The 15,137-nt window shown below is 42.2% G+C and overlaps 4 protein-coding genes across 4 annotated transcripts; all 4 read left to right on the top strand.

The window, feature by feature from the left end:
• Nucleotides 1-765: 765 nt before the first annotated feature.
• LOC115738689 (serine/threonine-protein kinase BSK1-like) lies at nucleotides 766-5,980 on the top strand. The gene is made up of 9 exons (XM_030671397.2): nucleotides 766-1,372; nucleotides 1,470-1,605; nucleotides 1,996-2,129; nucleotides 2,314-2,419; nucleotides 3,441-3,526; nucleotides 4,397-4,585; nucleotides 4,806-4,970; nucleotides 5,052-5,165; nucleotides 5,627-5,980. The coding sequence occupies exons 1-9, from the start codon at nucleotides 989-991 to the stop codon at nucleotides 5,879-5,881; spliced, it is 1,569 nt and encodes a 522-aa protein (XP_030527257.1). The 5' UTR covers nucleotides 766-988; the 3' UTR covers nucleotides 5,882-5,980.
• A 2,708-nt stretch (nucleotides 5,981-8,688) lies between these two features.
• LOC115738731 lies at nucleotides 8,689-9,577 on the top strand. Its single transcript, XM_030671443.1, has one exon. The coding sequence runs from the start codon at nucleotides 8,689-8,691 to the stop codon at nucleotides 9,556-9,558; it is 870 nt and encodes a 289-aa protein (XP_030527303.1). The 3' UTR covers nucleotides 9,559-9,577.
• Nucleotides 9,578-11,253: 1,676 nt separating this feature from the next.
• LOC115738730 lies at nucleotides 11,254-12,111 on the top strand. The gene has a single exon (XM_030671442.1). The coding sequence runs from the start codon at nucleotides 11,254-11,256 to the stop codon at nucleotides 12,109-12,111; it is 858 nt and encodes a 285-aa protein (XP_030527302.1).
• A 1,595-nt stretch (nucleotides 12,112-13,706) lies between these two features.
• On the top strand, nucleotides 13,707-14,564 carry LOC115738729. The gene has a single exon (XM_030671441.1). The coding sequence runs from the start codon at nucleotides 13,707-13,709 to the stop codon at nucleotides 14,562-14,564; it is 858 nt and encodes a 285-aa protein (XP_030527301.1).
• Nucleotides 14,565-15,137: the final 573 nt, after the last annotated feature.

Raw genomic sequence — 15,137 nt, 5'->3', positions numbered from 1 at the left:
AAACACATGCGGGAGGGAAGCCCTCTCACCATGGTCGCCGACCGTGCGGACCGGAGGCGAGGCCAGCAGGCCCTCGCCTTTGGTGGGTAGGGTCGCTGGTCCTTGTCGAGGTGCTAGCGACCCACTGGCCACATTCGACGCCTCACCGTTCTTGTGAGGAGGCTCATATTTGAGATTGATATAGCCACTTAAGACTTTTTTTTGAAATAATATCTACTTCAGGTCTTTCTTTGAAATAAAAAGAGTATTCCAGGTATTTATTTGAAATATGATCCACTCTAGATCTTTATTTGGAATTTTTTCTTTGAAAACTTCGTATTGTTATTTTACGGACTAAACTTGGGGTGTTGCTCTTTGGGTTAGGATTTTGCCCTTTTCCCGTTCGCCGCACCATGCTATTACGGTACCAAAGAATCGACCGAAAAGAAGAAAACACAGCAGTAACAAAGCAAAAAAGACCCAAGGGAAAATACAAGGGGCTCGCGAGCCGGAGAAGAGAATAACGTAAAGAGTGACGGCCGAAACATCGCGTGAAGTTGAGTCGAGAAGAGACGAGACGTTCCACTCGCTCGCTCGAGAGAGAGATCAACTCTCGTACAATACAAAACGACAACAAAATAGTCGCGAAAAAAAAAGAAAAACCAAAACCAAAACACGAATAACAAAAATACCAGCAAAGACGAAAGCTTGTCTCGGTGCTCCAATGTAAGAGAGAGAGAGGAAGCTCTCTTGTTTCGTTGGTCATTGCATTTTCATCTCTATCTCTCTCTCTCCATAGCACACGGGTGCTCTCTCTCACGAGAGATATATAAAAATCTCTCCTTGTAACTTTTCCTGTAACCTCTCTCTCTCTCTCTGTCTCTCTCTGTCTCCTCGGGTTATAGAAGAAGAGGAGGTGAGCGCTTTGCTCGGACCCAAGTGGGAGGGTGGGGGAAGTTCCATCAAGTCGCAGTGAGTCAACTCGGGCTTCCTTTCTCTTACTGAGTTAATGGGCTGCTGCCAGTCCTTTTTCTGCAAGGAGCCCGGCTCCGACGACAAAGACCATCATCGCCCCAACAACCCGCGCCGCACCAGCTACACCGGCTCCGCCAACAACCACCACCGCCCCCAGCCCTCGAACGGCACCGACCACCATGCCGCCGCGGCCGCATCCGGGGCCGGGCCCGGCTCGGCGGGGTTCTTCTCCGAGTTCTCCCTGACCGACCTGAGGGCCGCCACCAACAACTTCAGCTCCGATTTCATCGTGTCCGAGAGCGGCGAGAAGGCCCCCAACGTCGTCTACAAGGGCCGCCTCCAGAACCAGAACAACCGCCGCTGGATCGCCGTCAAGAAGTTCACCAAGCTGGCTTGGCCCGATCCGAAACAGTTCGCTGTACTTACCCTTTTTGTCACTCGCGGACCCTTCTCTTTTTTTCGTTTTTGATTTGTTTTGAACAGTTTTGTTCTGGCGTTTCTTGGAACTTTTGTAGGAAGAGGCATGGGGAGTGGGGAAGCTGAGGCACAAGAGGTTGGCGAATTTGATAGGTTATTGCTGTGATGGGGATGAGAGATTGCTCGTTGCAGAGTACATGCCAAATGACACTCTTGCTAAGCATCTCTTCCACTGTATGTAGCTCTCTGCCGAATTTTTCTTTCGAGTGTGTTTTTTTTTTTTTTTTTTGGGTTTGATCTGCTTATATCATGACGCCGCATCTTCGTCTCTAACTGCGTCTCTTTAGGTTTCGGCATGTGTCCGTTTCATTTGATCGGTGCCCACCGTTTATTACTCTTTTAGCATGCGATTAGCCAGGGCAAATTCTTGATAGATTCGCCTCTTGAATTAGTAAACAGAGAGCTTTGAGTATGGTAACGCAAGATCCTGTTTATGGCATGTTCAGTTAACGAGTCATTTACTGGAAGCTTCTTTCTACTGCTGGGCAAGGCATTTTCCATTCAGCACATTGGTTAAGTCGCTGGATTCGAGTAAATTTAACTTCTTTGATCATTTTGTTGCAGGGGAAAATCAAACTATCGAGTGGGCTATGCGTCTTAGAGTTGCTCTGTACATTGCCGAAGCCCTGGATTATTGTAGTAACGAAGGCCGTCCGCTCTACCACGACTTAAATGCCTATAGGGTTCTCTTTGATGAGGTATGACATTTATTAGGTAATGAATGCTATAATGATCTGTTGTAACTATGAAATTAAATGCTCAATTAAGTAAGTAATGATGTGATTTGACTGATTGGCTCAATGACGACGATAACATCTAGATTGTCTATCGGTCATACGATTTTGCAAAACTGGTGAGCTGATATATAAGTTCTTCTGGCAGAATGGTGATCCTCGACTCTCATGTTTCGGCTTGATGAAAAATAGCAGAGATGGAAAAAGTTATAGCACAAACCTTGCGTATACTCCACCTGAGTATTTACGAAATGGTTAATCCATTCCCCTTGTCTCTTTTTTTGAATACTCCTCACTAATACATCTGCACTCTCCTGGTAATCTATACTTATAGATTACATTTACTTATCTCTGTTCTTTGGTGCGTGAATCGTAGGATTATTCAGCTTTTCTATTTCGTTAAGTGGGTTTTGTTTGTCATTAGAATGTTTCTCTTCGCATGAAAGAAAGTGGTGGGAGTTTTGGAGGAGCTTTTGTAAGGATTTCCTGAGGGTGTATAGTGAACTTTTATCCAGTGTTTGTCTCGTGGCAAATCCTGGAATATTTATGTCTTTCTGAATGAGGCCCTTCTCTTATAAATTGTAGTCCCCATCAGGTGACAATTGTCTTCTAGCTTCCAACATAATCAAAAGAAGCTGCTTATAACTTCTGATACTAATCAATATTTTCACAAAAAGAAGTTGTTAGCTGCTTTCCTTGGAAGATTGTTGACATCGGTTCTTTTAGGACGCAATGACAGTATTTTCCGCTCAATGTCGCCTTGAGTAGTGAAAATAGGTTAGACCCCGAGATTTGGGTCAACATCACATCTCTCATATTACGGTGGGTCACAACTGAACCCCCCACGATTTTAATTGTGCATCCTTGTTATGGGGCCAAAAAGATCCCAGACAGTGACTTTTAGCTTTTAGTCATCACAAAAGATTAAGAATGACTTACCCCCTAGGACACGCTCAAGTGTCGTATTGGGTTCGAGGTTTTTGTGTTCGGCTTCATCCTTGTAATTAGTGCTTTGGACATATCAATATATACTTACCTTCCCAAAAAAAAAAAAAGATTAAGAATGACAGAAACTGCCCATGTCAAACTCGTTGCTGCTATTTGCTATGGCTAAAGCATGAAACTGTCTAGCAGAAAATGATGCCTGTGAACACATTGATATAGGTTATTCTGCTAAACCCTCTTCAAAGCATGTATTATTCATTTTTAAGCTAGGTGTATTTGCAGGACGACGTAACATGCATTTTTTTGGCTTACTTTTTGCAATGCATGCAGGACGTGTAACCCCTGAAAGTGTTATCTTTAGCTTTGGGACAGTGCTTTTGGATCTTCTTAGTGGGAAGCACATTCCTCCAACACACGTAAGTAGCCTTATATATGTCATGTACTTCTAGTGCTTTGTCTGCACAAGAGCCTCAAAGAACTCGACATGATACTGGTCGTTGTGTTAATTTTAAGGATGTGATAAAATGATACTAACTTCAAACAAAGCAACTAGAGTTTAGCTGCAATCAGAGTAGAGGAACTTGAGATAGTGCTGTTGTTTTATGCTCATTGTTTCCGTTATTATGAGGAAGTGCTGTTCTATCAGTGTTGAGCTTAAAATATGTACCTTTAACAATCACCAGCCTGCAATTAGGCATGTTTGCTTTTTCTAAATGCTACACACAAACTGAATCGTTAACTTGTAGTGGACAACCAACTTTCAGGGCTTATGGAACTCTGATAAATCGACATATCTCTGTTGTTGAGCTTCTCATTATGAAGCTCGTGGGCATTGTGCTTAAGCGACTTACATGGACTGAAGTTTCTCTTAGTTGCAGTTCTTAAGTTGTCTAACATTACTTTTGAAGGCTGCAGCCGTCATGGTTCAGTGTGAATTTTTCCCCATTTCTTGAATGGCCTTAATTGTGCAATGCCTGAATGTGAACTTTAATGTTGATATGATTAGCGGTCCAATTAATGTCTCCTTGTGGCTTGGGCTGAACAAAACTTTACTCATCAGCTAAAATATTCCAATCAGGGAATTATGGAATTCGAGCATTTCTTGCACCATTTGCAATAAATGTTGGATTTTGTCAGATTCATTTGTGACATGGTTGCTCCTTATTTTTATTCCATACTAGAGTAGGGTATATGTGATGATCTAATAAGTTTGAAGAGCGTGGATTCTTATTGTGTATTCTTAATGACTCGTATACCGTCCTTAAGTGGTCTCTGCATTGGAACAGGCTCTTGACATGATCCGTGGCAAAAACATCCTCCTCTTGATGGATTCGCATTTGGAGGGTAACTTTTCAACTGAAGAAGCTACTTTGGTCTTTGATCTTGCCTCGCGGTGTTTGCAGTATGAGCCTAGGGAGCGTCCAAACACTAAAGACCTAGTTGCAACCCTTGCGCCACTGCAAAATAAGCCCGATGTAAGCTGCCGGCTTTGCTTCGATGAAACTCATGTTTTGCATCTGCTTGACTTCTTATTTGCGGCGTCCATCTTTCCGATGCCTCTATCTTTTGATGGTCAACTCTCCGATGCCTTTTCAAAAGATATTATGTGATGCCAATTCCTTCTGAATATTTTGATTTTCCAGTGCTATGTTCATTTTATGGAGTGTGGCACTGATCATAACCTTTAGTTTTCAGGTTCCGTCTCATGTGATGCTGGGGATTCCGAAGCATGAGGAAGCACCTCCTACTCCCCCACACCCGCTTTCTCCAATGGGCGATGCTTGTTCACGAATGGATCTCACAGCAATTCATCAAATTCTGGTAACGACGCATTACAAGGACGATGAAGGAACCAATGAGGTAATTTGGGTGCAGCATTATGGTCCAACGCATGTTTACCTTGGAAAAGGTCAAACTGACCTCATTTTACGGAATGTTCAGTTGTCCTTCCAAGAATGGACCCAACAGATAAGGGATATGCTGGAGGCGAGAAAGCGTGGTGACTTGGCATTTCGTGATAAAGATTTTAGATCAGCAATAGACTGTTATTCTCAGGTATGCTTTCTACTTGCTGATACAGTTACCATGGAATAGTCATTTTGTACAAGATTCTGCCGTTGGTGAGTTGCTTTATTATTCAAGTGAGGGAAGACCAAGGCACAGACTTTCTTTTGAATTAGAAACTTCGAGTTAAGTAACCCTCAAGTGGAGCAAATACATAGATCATAATTTCTTAAACACTCCAAATGCAGAACCTGTATTGTGATTGTTTGTGAGAGTGTTTCGAGGATATCGAGCAATTGAAATAGCTAGTTCATGTAAATTCACCCGTCGAATTTTCTTCTTGTCATTGGATTTCCAATGATTGACCAAAACTTTTGTAGTGCCATTGACAGCTTTTCCACCTGGACTAGCAGATGAACTTATTTTAGCACTGGGATTTTTAGGATTGAACAGGAGCAGAAAAAAGAATTACTTGCATGACTAAGTTCTGTCTCCACGATGTATTCTTGCAGTTCATTGATGTAGGAACAATGGTGTCGCCGACTGTTTTTGCGCGCCGGAGTCTTTGCTATCTCATGTGCGACCAACCCGATGCCGCTCTCCGAGATGCGATGCAGGCACAATGTGTTTACCCAGAATGGTCCACCGCATTCTACATGCAGGCGGTTGCGCTCGCGAAGCTGGACATGCACAAGGATGCGGCTGACATGTTGCACGAGGCCTCTGCCCTTGAAGATAAGCGGCAACGTGGCGGAAAAGGATCTTGAGAGATGGCCATTTTTTTGTCATTTTTTTTTGGGGGGGACCCTTTTCTTTCTCCTTGTCCTTGAGGTGGTGGTATTGTTATTGTAACAAAACAGGAAAAACAAGGAATTCTTGTATAATTGGAAATTGGATGCAATTATTTATGTGAAAAAACCACTTGCCATTGAGGTTGATCACGATTGATCTTCACTAACCTGTGCACATTTTGCCCCCATAGAACTTTAAGAGCAAGTGAGGACTCTACATTCAGAGGGCCTAAAGTGCAGTGCTACAATGTACGTTTCACAAACAGCCTACTAAGGTAGGATTTTCTAACAGGAGAAGCGAATTAAGGTGATTTAATTCTGCTTATGTTGTATATGTTCTTTTGTGCTGGGAAACTCCAGGGAAAAAGAATCACATCAGCATCGTACATGTATCAGCCAATCCTGTTTGTGTGTGGAACAGAAAATTAGAAGTCACTTTGGCAAATTCCGAGTTTGAATGCGTCATCCATCGTCCCTATAAACTTCGAGGGCCATTGACAGGACGCATGTTTAACGGGATGATCCGCGAGCATCACAGGACGCGTGTGGAACGGAACGATTGGCGGCTTGCCTCCGTGAAACCAGTGGAGTTGGAAAGTTGGGATCTGCACCATGAAAATAAATGACTGACTTGCGACGTGCGTATGCATTTTTCCCGTCGCCTCATCTTGTTCATCATGAAACAGAGTTGAAATTTCGCCCATGTGAGATTTTTGAGTCGATAAATTTGACGTTCGGTTGTAAACTACACCACACGTGCTGATCAGGGTGGATCTTTGGCATTTGTATACAGACACAGCCCATCCAATCCATGTTATTATTGCGAAATAGAATATTAGCAAGGCTGTCAAGATTCCAAGTTTTCTTGAGATCTGGAAGATGCCTGAACCCAACTCCCGAATCCATGAAACTACAAATTCACGGCTTAATCAGGCAGTAGAAGGGCATGCCACTCGTGGGGCAACTTTAAAATGGTTATATTGAACCCAAATTGTATAATTATTTTTTATTTTTAATTTTTGCCTTTACCAGTATACAGATCTCTCAGTCCCTGAAGTATGCAACTGAAATGGAATGAATGATATTAGAATTGAGACCCAAAGCAGATCCTAAGAATCAGTTCTCTTTTACGCCATGTCGAATATGAACTATGGAAATAAAGGGGAACAATCATTTGCAAGAGAAATTGTGACGACCCAGACCCGGGAAGTACAGAGGGATGGCAAGGGAGGCTGCGCCTCGGCAGTATGCTGGCGAGGCATATGTCTCTTCTCCCACATCTGGGCTAGTTGATAAGGCTTGGGTTCTCTACTCTATGTAACACGTTTTAAAGCCGTGAAGGTTCCGCTACAGTGGCAGCCCCCGGGTCCACACAGAAATGGTCCGTGGTTTAATTTCTAAGACAATCCTTTTTGTTTTTTGTTCTTTGTCGTGCAGAGACTATTGCTTGTGTAGCAGAAAAAAAGAAAAGGTCTTGCCAGAGAGACCTCTTTAGCAGAACTACTCAACTCAGGAAGGATCAGGAATTGGAGTCTTTCTATGTGCATCTTTATTTCTAACAAATGAGGTACTGAAAACTGAAAATAGAGACGAGTGCAGATCATGTGCAAGCTTCATGAACTCATTAAATGTGCCTGGAAATGGTCTGTTTTCTGTCTGGAGGTCATGGAGGTGATGCCTAGTCTTCCTTAATATCTTAATTTGCTTGAGTTCCCTTTATATCCTCCTTGCAATTTGGTTTCATGGGTTTCCACGGCCAACGAGGGCCCGACGACCCTTGCCAGCCACTTTAAAGGAAAATAAAGAAAAGAAAAGAATTTAAAAAAAATACTAAAATATTATAAAATATTGTTCACGCCAAAGACGGCCGTGCCACGTAGGATTGCCGGCCTCCACATCAGCAATTTCTGTTCAAAATTAGCCGATAGACTAAATTGACATAAATACAAAAGGTTTAGGACTCAATGGGCAGAAAAAAGTTTATGAGTGGATTGGCACAACTGCAATAAATGTAGGATTTTTTTTTTTTTTTTTTTTTTTATAAATTTCCAGTGTTTGTGTGGCTGGGAAACAGTGTTGTCAGACCCCATGTCATATATTCAGTATTCTGTCATTTTAACTTGGTGACAAGCCCAGTTTTTGCTTACATCCAGCTCACGACCAATTGAAATGTGAATGGTGCAGTTCATGTGGTAATATTCATACTCATAAATGCCCCTGGAGATGGTCATATTTCTGTCTAGAGTCATGGAGGCAAGGGCTGCATGTGTGTAGGTAGATATTTGATTTGCTTTTGAATCTTTGATTGATTAAAGCATCATTGGGCATTTGAAAAACCGAAACAAATGGTCGTTGTTGCTGCTGAAGCAATCATAGAGATGGGTTCGAGCCCATTGTTTGAACTCGAGGATGGAAAGATTCCACTTGTTCCCTGGCCATATTGGCATTTGGCATATCATGTTCAGTTTAAAACAATTAGGAATGGCAAGTTCATGTTACTTTGTTAGGCGACCGTAGTTGCAGAACACCCTGCGTGGCATGATATTCAAATCTGCTCAGAACTTTTCCTTATATATTGTAATCTGCACACGATCCGCTTTGATGGCGCATTCCGCACTGTTGGAGGATCTGTGACATGACAGTAGAGTAGCTCTGGAAGGATGGCTTTGCATTCCTAATATTTCTCAATCTCCTATATATACAAGGGTTGAAGGGTGTTTGGCTTCACAACCACCTGAGCCAAATTCCCAATCCTTAACATTTTGTACATCCTGCTTCTCAAGATGGTCTCCATTCATACTTCGAGATGTCCTAGCCATGCTCGCTCGAATAGCTTACCTTGTGGGGTTCATCCTCTTGGCATGAACATTGAGGAACAATTAAACAGAATCAAATCATCAGAGGCGACGTCCACATCCTTGGCCTCCCAAAAGCTGGGAATCCTAAAGGATGTCTTCGACTGTGTTGAGGATTGGCTTAAGTTGTCTCTTAGCCAACAGGCTCTTTCGAATGAACACCGAAAAAGTTCTGTGGAAAAGCTGCTGGATGGATCTCTGGAGCTTTTGGATGTTTGTGGGAATGCGAAAGATGCTTTCTCGCAGACAAAGGAATGCATTAAAGAACTTGAGTCGGTTCTCTGGCGAAGAAAAGGAGGAGATTGTTGTCTTGCCAAGGAAGTTGAAGCCTACGTGAGTACTAGAAAGAAGTTGATGAAAATCATTTCTAAGTACTTAGTAAATTTGAAGAAGATGGAGAGGAAGAACAGCCTGAACAAGGACTCCAACACAGAAGCATCTCTTAGCATGCTAAGACAAGTTGAAGAAATCAGCTTCTCAGTATTTGCTTCCCTCCTGTGTTTTCTTTCCCAGTCGAGTGCAAATCTGAAACCTAGGGGCTGGTCACTAGTTTTGAAACTACTGTCATCCAATCCGGTAGCATGTGAAGGAGAAGAGGACACCAATGAAATGGCAACCTTGGATTCTGAACTACTTTCCCTGAAGTCAGGAAAAGCCTCCAGTCTCCAAGTGAGCAACATTCTGAAGCGATCCGATGCGTTAGAGTCGAGCCTACAGGAAGTTGAGGAGGACTTGGAATGCGTCTTCCGGCGCCTCGTGAAAATGAGAGTTTCCCTTCTCAACATTGTAAACCACTAAAGATAATTGACTCACCATGGATGCCAATCTATGGTGGCATCTGTTCTGCATTTTTGTTAGTTCTACGGCACAGCATTCATTGTACATGATGGACAATAATATATGTCAAAACTCTTCAACAAGAAGTTGATCCACCCTCTCTCTGACTTTTCATTTGTCCTATTTCATGTCGAAAGTGCCAATCTGCCATTTTGGACTCAAATTACCGGTTTTGTGTGCGCTGAAGTCTGAAGCATGAGGTAGCTCACAAGAATTAAGGGAAAGCACCTCAATCCTAAAGATCGGCTGTCATGTCCCTGAGATTTTCTGGGAAAAGGCATGTAACACATATGCATTAACATTGACGCACTAATGTGCACCACTAGCACAATTGTTTTTTGAGTCCGTCATTCTATTTGCAGACACTTAATTTTTGAGCCAAGGTTAGACCAAGATTGACAAAAACAAAGTTGCTTCTTTAAATGTTCGATCAAAGGGAAAAATATACTCATCAAGAGCTTTCCAACGATGCTCTATTTGTCCAAATTGGATAGTTGGATCATAATGTTTTTTATTTTTCTACAGATAGCTTTTCAAGCAGGTCACACGCTTCAGAGAATACTTTTTTGGAAGCAAAATATGCATCGATCTCATTCTCAGCCTTGCTTATGCTGCCAGTCCTGCTTTTGAGTCTGGAGCATTCTACAATAAGTCACCAGAAAATTGCCGGATTACGCAATATGTGCATCTCTGGCTAGATCTATTTTAATGTCGAGGAAACATAAGCGTTGAACCAATTCTTAGCTTTTCGATAGTGATCATAATATATTCAATTTCTAGGATGATCCAGATCCAGTAATTTGCAGCCTCAATATTCTTTTAATCGAAAGCTGAACGAATGCACACTCACAATTTACAAGCCCGCTTCTTAATGAAAGTTCTTCTCAGAGTCACCTAAAGCAGTCTTTATTATCAATTCTAAAGAGATGCCAATAGTTAGTCAACCTCAATGAATAGATGATGATGATGATAGATAACTACTAGTTATTCAGAAGCTCCAATGCTGCCAAGATTCCATTTGTTCCCCAGCTCCATCATCACATGAGTTCTCGCCATCCACATGCTCAAGTTCAATTTTGAAATTTGAATGATTTCCATTGCCATCCTTCTGTCTGAGATCCTGGAAGCAAGCTGCACATAGTTGTGTCTATTCAAAGCATATTAGTTCTACTTTTTTTTTTTTTTTTGACAGCAAGAACCCGAAGGAGACATTGACGGGTGGTTTTTGGATGAACTTTAACATGTGTAATGCATAAACTCCACGATGTAAGGATTCCACTTGTCTCCTAGCTCTACCATCACAAGATTATTTTCTTGCCCACTTGCTCAAAGTTCAGCAATTGATGCATATTAGCATGGTCACCCCTCTGTCTGAGAATCTTCAGGGCACATTACACGTGTGTATGAGTTTTTTTAAAGCTTTAGATCACTAATATTGATTCTCATTTTGCGGAGATTAGAAAGCCAGTGGAGGCATTGTCGGATAGCTGTTGGAAGATCAGTGACATGACAGCTAATGCGAGCCCGCAAGAATGGGATTGTTGAGTGCCTCTTGCTCGGTATAAATGTACAAGGATCTGGGTAGCCTGGCTCGAACAGCTCTCTCTCATAGCAAAAATTACATCCAGAGAAGTTAATAAGATCTTTCTCTTAAAGATGGCTTCATCAATTGAGACCTCGAAAATTACTAGCCATTTCCGATCAATCAGCTTGCCTTCTAGGAGCCACCCTCTCACAACAACCGTAGAGGAGCATTTGTCTAGGCTCAGATCATCGGAAGCGGTGTCCTCATCGTCATCGGCATCCCAAAGTTTGAGAGAACTCAAGAGCTTGTATGACTGCATCGATGACTTGCTTCAGTTGCCTCTCACTCAACAGGTTCTTTCCAACCTGAGAAGTTCAACTGAAGAGTTGGTGGATGGTTCTCTCAAGCTGTTAGATGTTTGTGGGAACGTGAGAGACGCTTTCTCACAGATGAAGGAATGTGTCCAGGAGCTCAAGTCTTCTTTCCGAAGAAGGAAAAGAGGAGATTCCAGCTTAGCCTTCCAAGTAGAAGCATACATGAAGGCTAGAAAGAAGTTGAACAAAGTCATCAGCAAGCACTTGAGAAGTTTGCAGAAGAAAGGCCCTAAGAAGGGCTCTCACAATGAAGCTACCCTCAGCATATTAACTGAAGCTGGAGAAATCAGCCTTTCTGTATTCGGGTCCCTCTTAGGTTTCCTTGCTCTGACAAGTGCAAGCACGAAGCCTAGAGGCTGGTCTCGAGTGTCAAAACTGCTGGAAGCTAAACGTGTATCATGCGATGGAGGAGAGGATACCAGTGAAGTGCAAGGCTTGGACATCGCATTGCTTTCCCTCAGAATGAGCAAGGACATCAATAATCACGTAGGCGATCTGTCAAAGCGAATGGAGGAACTAGAACCGAGCATTCAAGAAATAGAGGATGACTTGGAATGCATTTTCAGGCGCCTAGTGAAATTGAGGGTTGCCCTGCTCAACATTGTTAACCACTAGAAAACAATAGGCTCTAGGGATGCCAATTTCCCAATGGCATCTATAGAACAATTTTTTGTAACTTGTACAATATGGCATTGGGTCATTCGATATCCATAATCGCTATATACATCAACACCTTCAGATCTAAAGATGTGTCCTAATTTTCAGTCCCAGTGCTTCCCATAATGATTCTGTTTCTTGACACAAGTTTTCGGCTTGGTAGTGTTGATCTGAATATGTGACTCAGGAAAAAGAAAATGAGTTACTGTCATGATCTGTGCAGTTTGGAGGGTAACAAAAATGTGATTGCTCCGCTAGCGTCTGTGAGCTTTAGCATGACAGACTAACGTGCCAGAACTTTCTTTTCCTCTGGAGTTTAAACATGTATTCTTTAGTGATTAGATTCGTCCTCCTAAGCTTTTGCACCTAAATGTTATATTTAGATGCGAAACTTGCAGTAGATTACGACGAAATGGAAACTGCAACAAAGATTAGATTTTTTGATATTTGGCTACAGATCGGTTTTTGTGTAGTTCACGTGCTTCAGAAATAATCTTATGGAAGCATAGTCTGCCTCTATCTCATTCTCAGCCATGCTATGCTGCTGGTCCTGCTTTTAAGCCTGCAGCATTCTAGACCAAGTCACCGAAAATTGCTGGATTAGGCAACATATTCATCTCTGGCTAGTTTTACTTTGATGTCCAGGACATATAAAGTGTCAAACCCATTCTTGGTTTCTCGATAGTCATCAAATTATATTTGATTTCAAGGATGATTGAGTTCCTGTAACTTGTGGTCCTCAAAAGCAAGAGGAATACACATTAACAATTAAGAACCCCAGCTTCTCACTGAAAGTTCTTCTCGGAGTCGCCTAAACTAGTCTTGAGATGCCGATAATTAATCAGCCTCATGAATAGATGATGACAACAGATAACTACTAGTTGGTTAGAAGCTGCAATGCTGTAAAGATTCCATTGGTCCACAAGATCCATTATCACTTGAATTGTTGCCATCCACATGCTCAACTTCAATTTTTAAGTATGAATGATTTCCATTCCCATCCTCCTGTCTGAGATCTTGGAAGCAAGCTGCACGTATGTGTGATTATTCAAAGCATATTAAATCTATTCTTTTCTTTGGCAGATCAAGAACCCGAAGGAGACATTGACGGCAGGTTTTTGGATGAATTCTAACATGTGTAATCCATAAACTCCACGATGTAAAGATTCCACTTGTCTCCTAGCTCTGCCATCACATGAATATTTTCTAGCCCACATACTCAAGTTCAGCAATTGATGATGCGTAATAGCGTGGTTGCCCCTTTGTCTGAGAATCTTCATGGCACACTACACGCGTGTATGAGTTTTTTTTAAAGCTTCAGATCGCTAATATTGATTCTCAATTCACGGAGATTGGAAAGCCAGTGGAGGCATTGTCGGGAGGCTGTTGCAAGATCCATGACATGACAGCTAATGCGAGCCCGCAAGAGTGGGATTGTTTACTGCCTCTTGCACGGTATAAATATACAAGGATTTGGGTGGACTGGCTTGAACAACTCTCTCTCATAGCAAAAATTACATCCAGAGAAGTTAGTAAGATTCCTTCTCTCAAAGATGGCTTCATCAATTGAGACCTCGAAAGTTACTAGCCATTTCCGATCAATCAGCTTGCCTTCTAGGAGCCACCCTCTCACGACCACCGTAGAGGAGCATTTGTCTAGGCTCAGATCATCAGAAGTGGTGTCCTCATCCTCATCGGCATCCCAAAGTTTGGGAGAACTCAAGAGCTTGTATGATTGCATCGATGACTTACTTCAGTTGCCTCTCACTCAACAGGTTCTTTCCAACCTGAGAAGTCCCACTGAAGAGTCGTTGGATGGTTCTCTCAAGCTGTTAGATGTTTGTGGTAACGTGAGAGAAGCTTTTTCACAGATGAAGGAATGTGTCCAGGAGCTCAAGTCTTCTTTCCGAAGAAGGAGAAGAGGAGATTCCAGCTTTGCCTTCAAAGTCGAAGCATACATCAACGCTAGAAAGAAGTTGAACAAAGTCATCAGCAAGCACTTGAGAAGTCTGAAGAAGAAAGGCCCTACGAAGGGCTCTCACAATGAAGCTACCCTTAGCATACTAGGAGAAGCTGGAGAAATCAGCTATTCTGTGTTTGGGTCCCTCTTAGGTTTCCTTGCTATGACAAGTGCAGGCACGAAGTCTAGAGGCTGGTCTCGAGTGTCAAAACTGCTGGAAGCTAAACGCCTATCATGCGATGGAGGAGAGGAAACCAATGAAGTACAAGGCCTGGACGCCGCGTTGCTCTCCCTCAGAATGAGCAAAGGCATTGATGATCACTTAGGCGATCTGTCAGAGCGATTGGAGGAACTAGAGCTGAGCATTCAAGAAATTGAGGATGACTTGGAATGCATTTTCAGGCGCCTAGTGAAATTGAGGGTTGCCCTTCTCAACATTGTTAACCACTAGAAAACCATAGTCTGTAGGGATGCCAATGTGACAATGGCCTACAATTTTTTCTAACATCTACAATACGGCATCGTGTCATTCGAGACCTACAATCAATGTATCCATCAATACCTTCAGATATACAGATGTATCCTAATTTTATCTCCCAGTACTTCCCATAATGGTCCTGTTTCTCGACACAAGTTTTCAGCTTGATAGTGTTGACCTGAATTATCTATGTGACTCAGAAAAAGAAAATGAATTACTGTCATGATCTGTGGAGTTTGGAGCATAAAAAAAATCTGATTGCTCCGCTAGCATCAATGAGCTAAATCGCATGACAGACTAATGTGGCAGAACTTTCTTTTCCTCTGAAGTTTGAACATGTATTCTTTAGTGAAGTTAGAGTCTACCTTGTAAGCTTTTGCATCTAAATGTTATATTTAGATGCGAAACTTACGATTGACAACGTTGAAATGGAAACGGCTACAAAGATTAGATTTTTTGTTAATATTTGGCTACAGATCGGTTTTTAACTAGGTCACATGCTTCAGAAAATACATTCATGGAAGCATAGTACACGTCTCTCTCTTT

This window comes from Rhodamnia argentea, chromosome 2 (genome assembly GCF_020921035.1).
Source record: "Rhodamnia argentea isolate NSW1041297 chromosome 2, ASM2092103v1, whole genome shotgun sequence".
NCBI lineage: Eukaryota > Viridiplantae > Streptophyta > Magnoliopsida > Myrtales > Myrtaceae > Rhodamnia > Rhodamnia argentea.
Note: the sequence above shows the minus strand (reverse complement) of the source record. Positions and strands in the feature narration are given on the sequence as shown.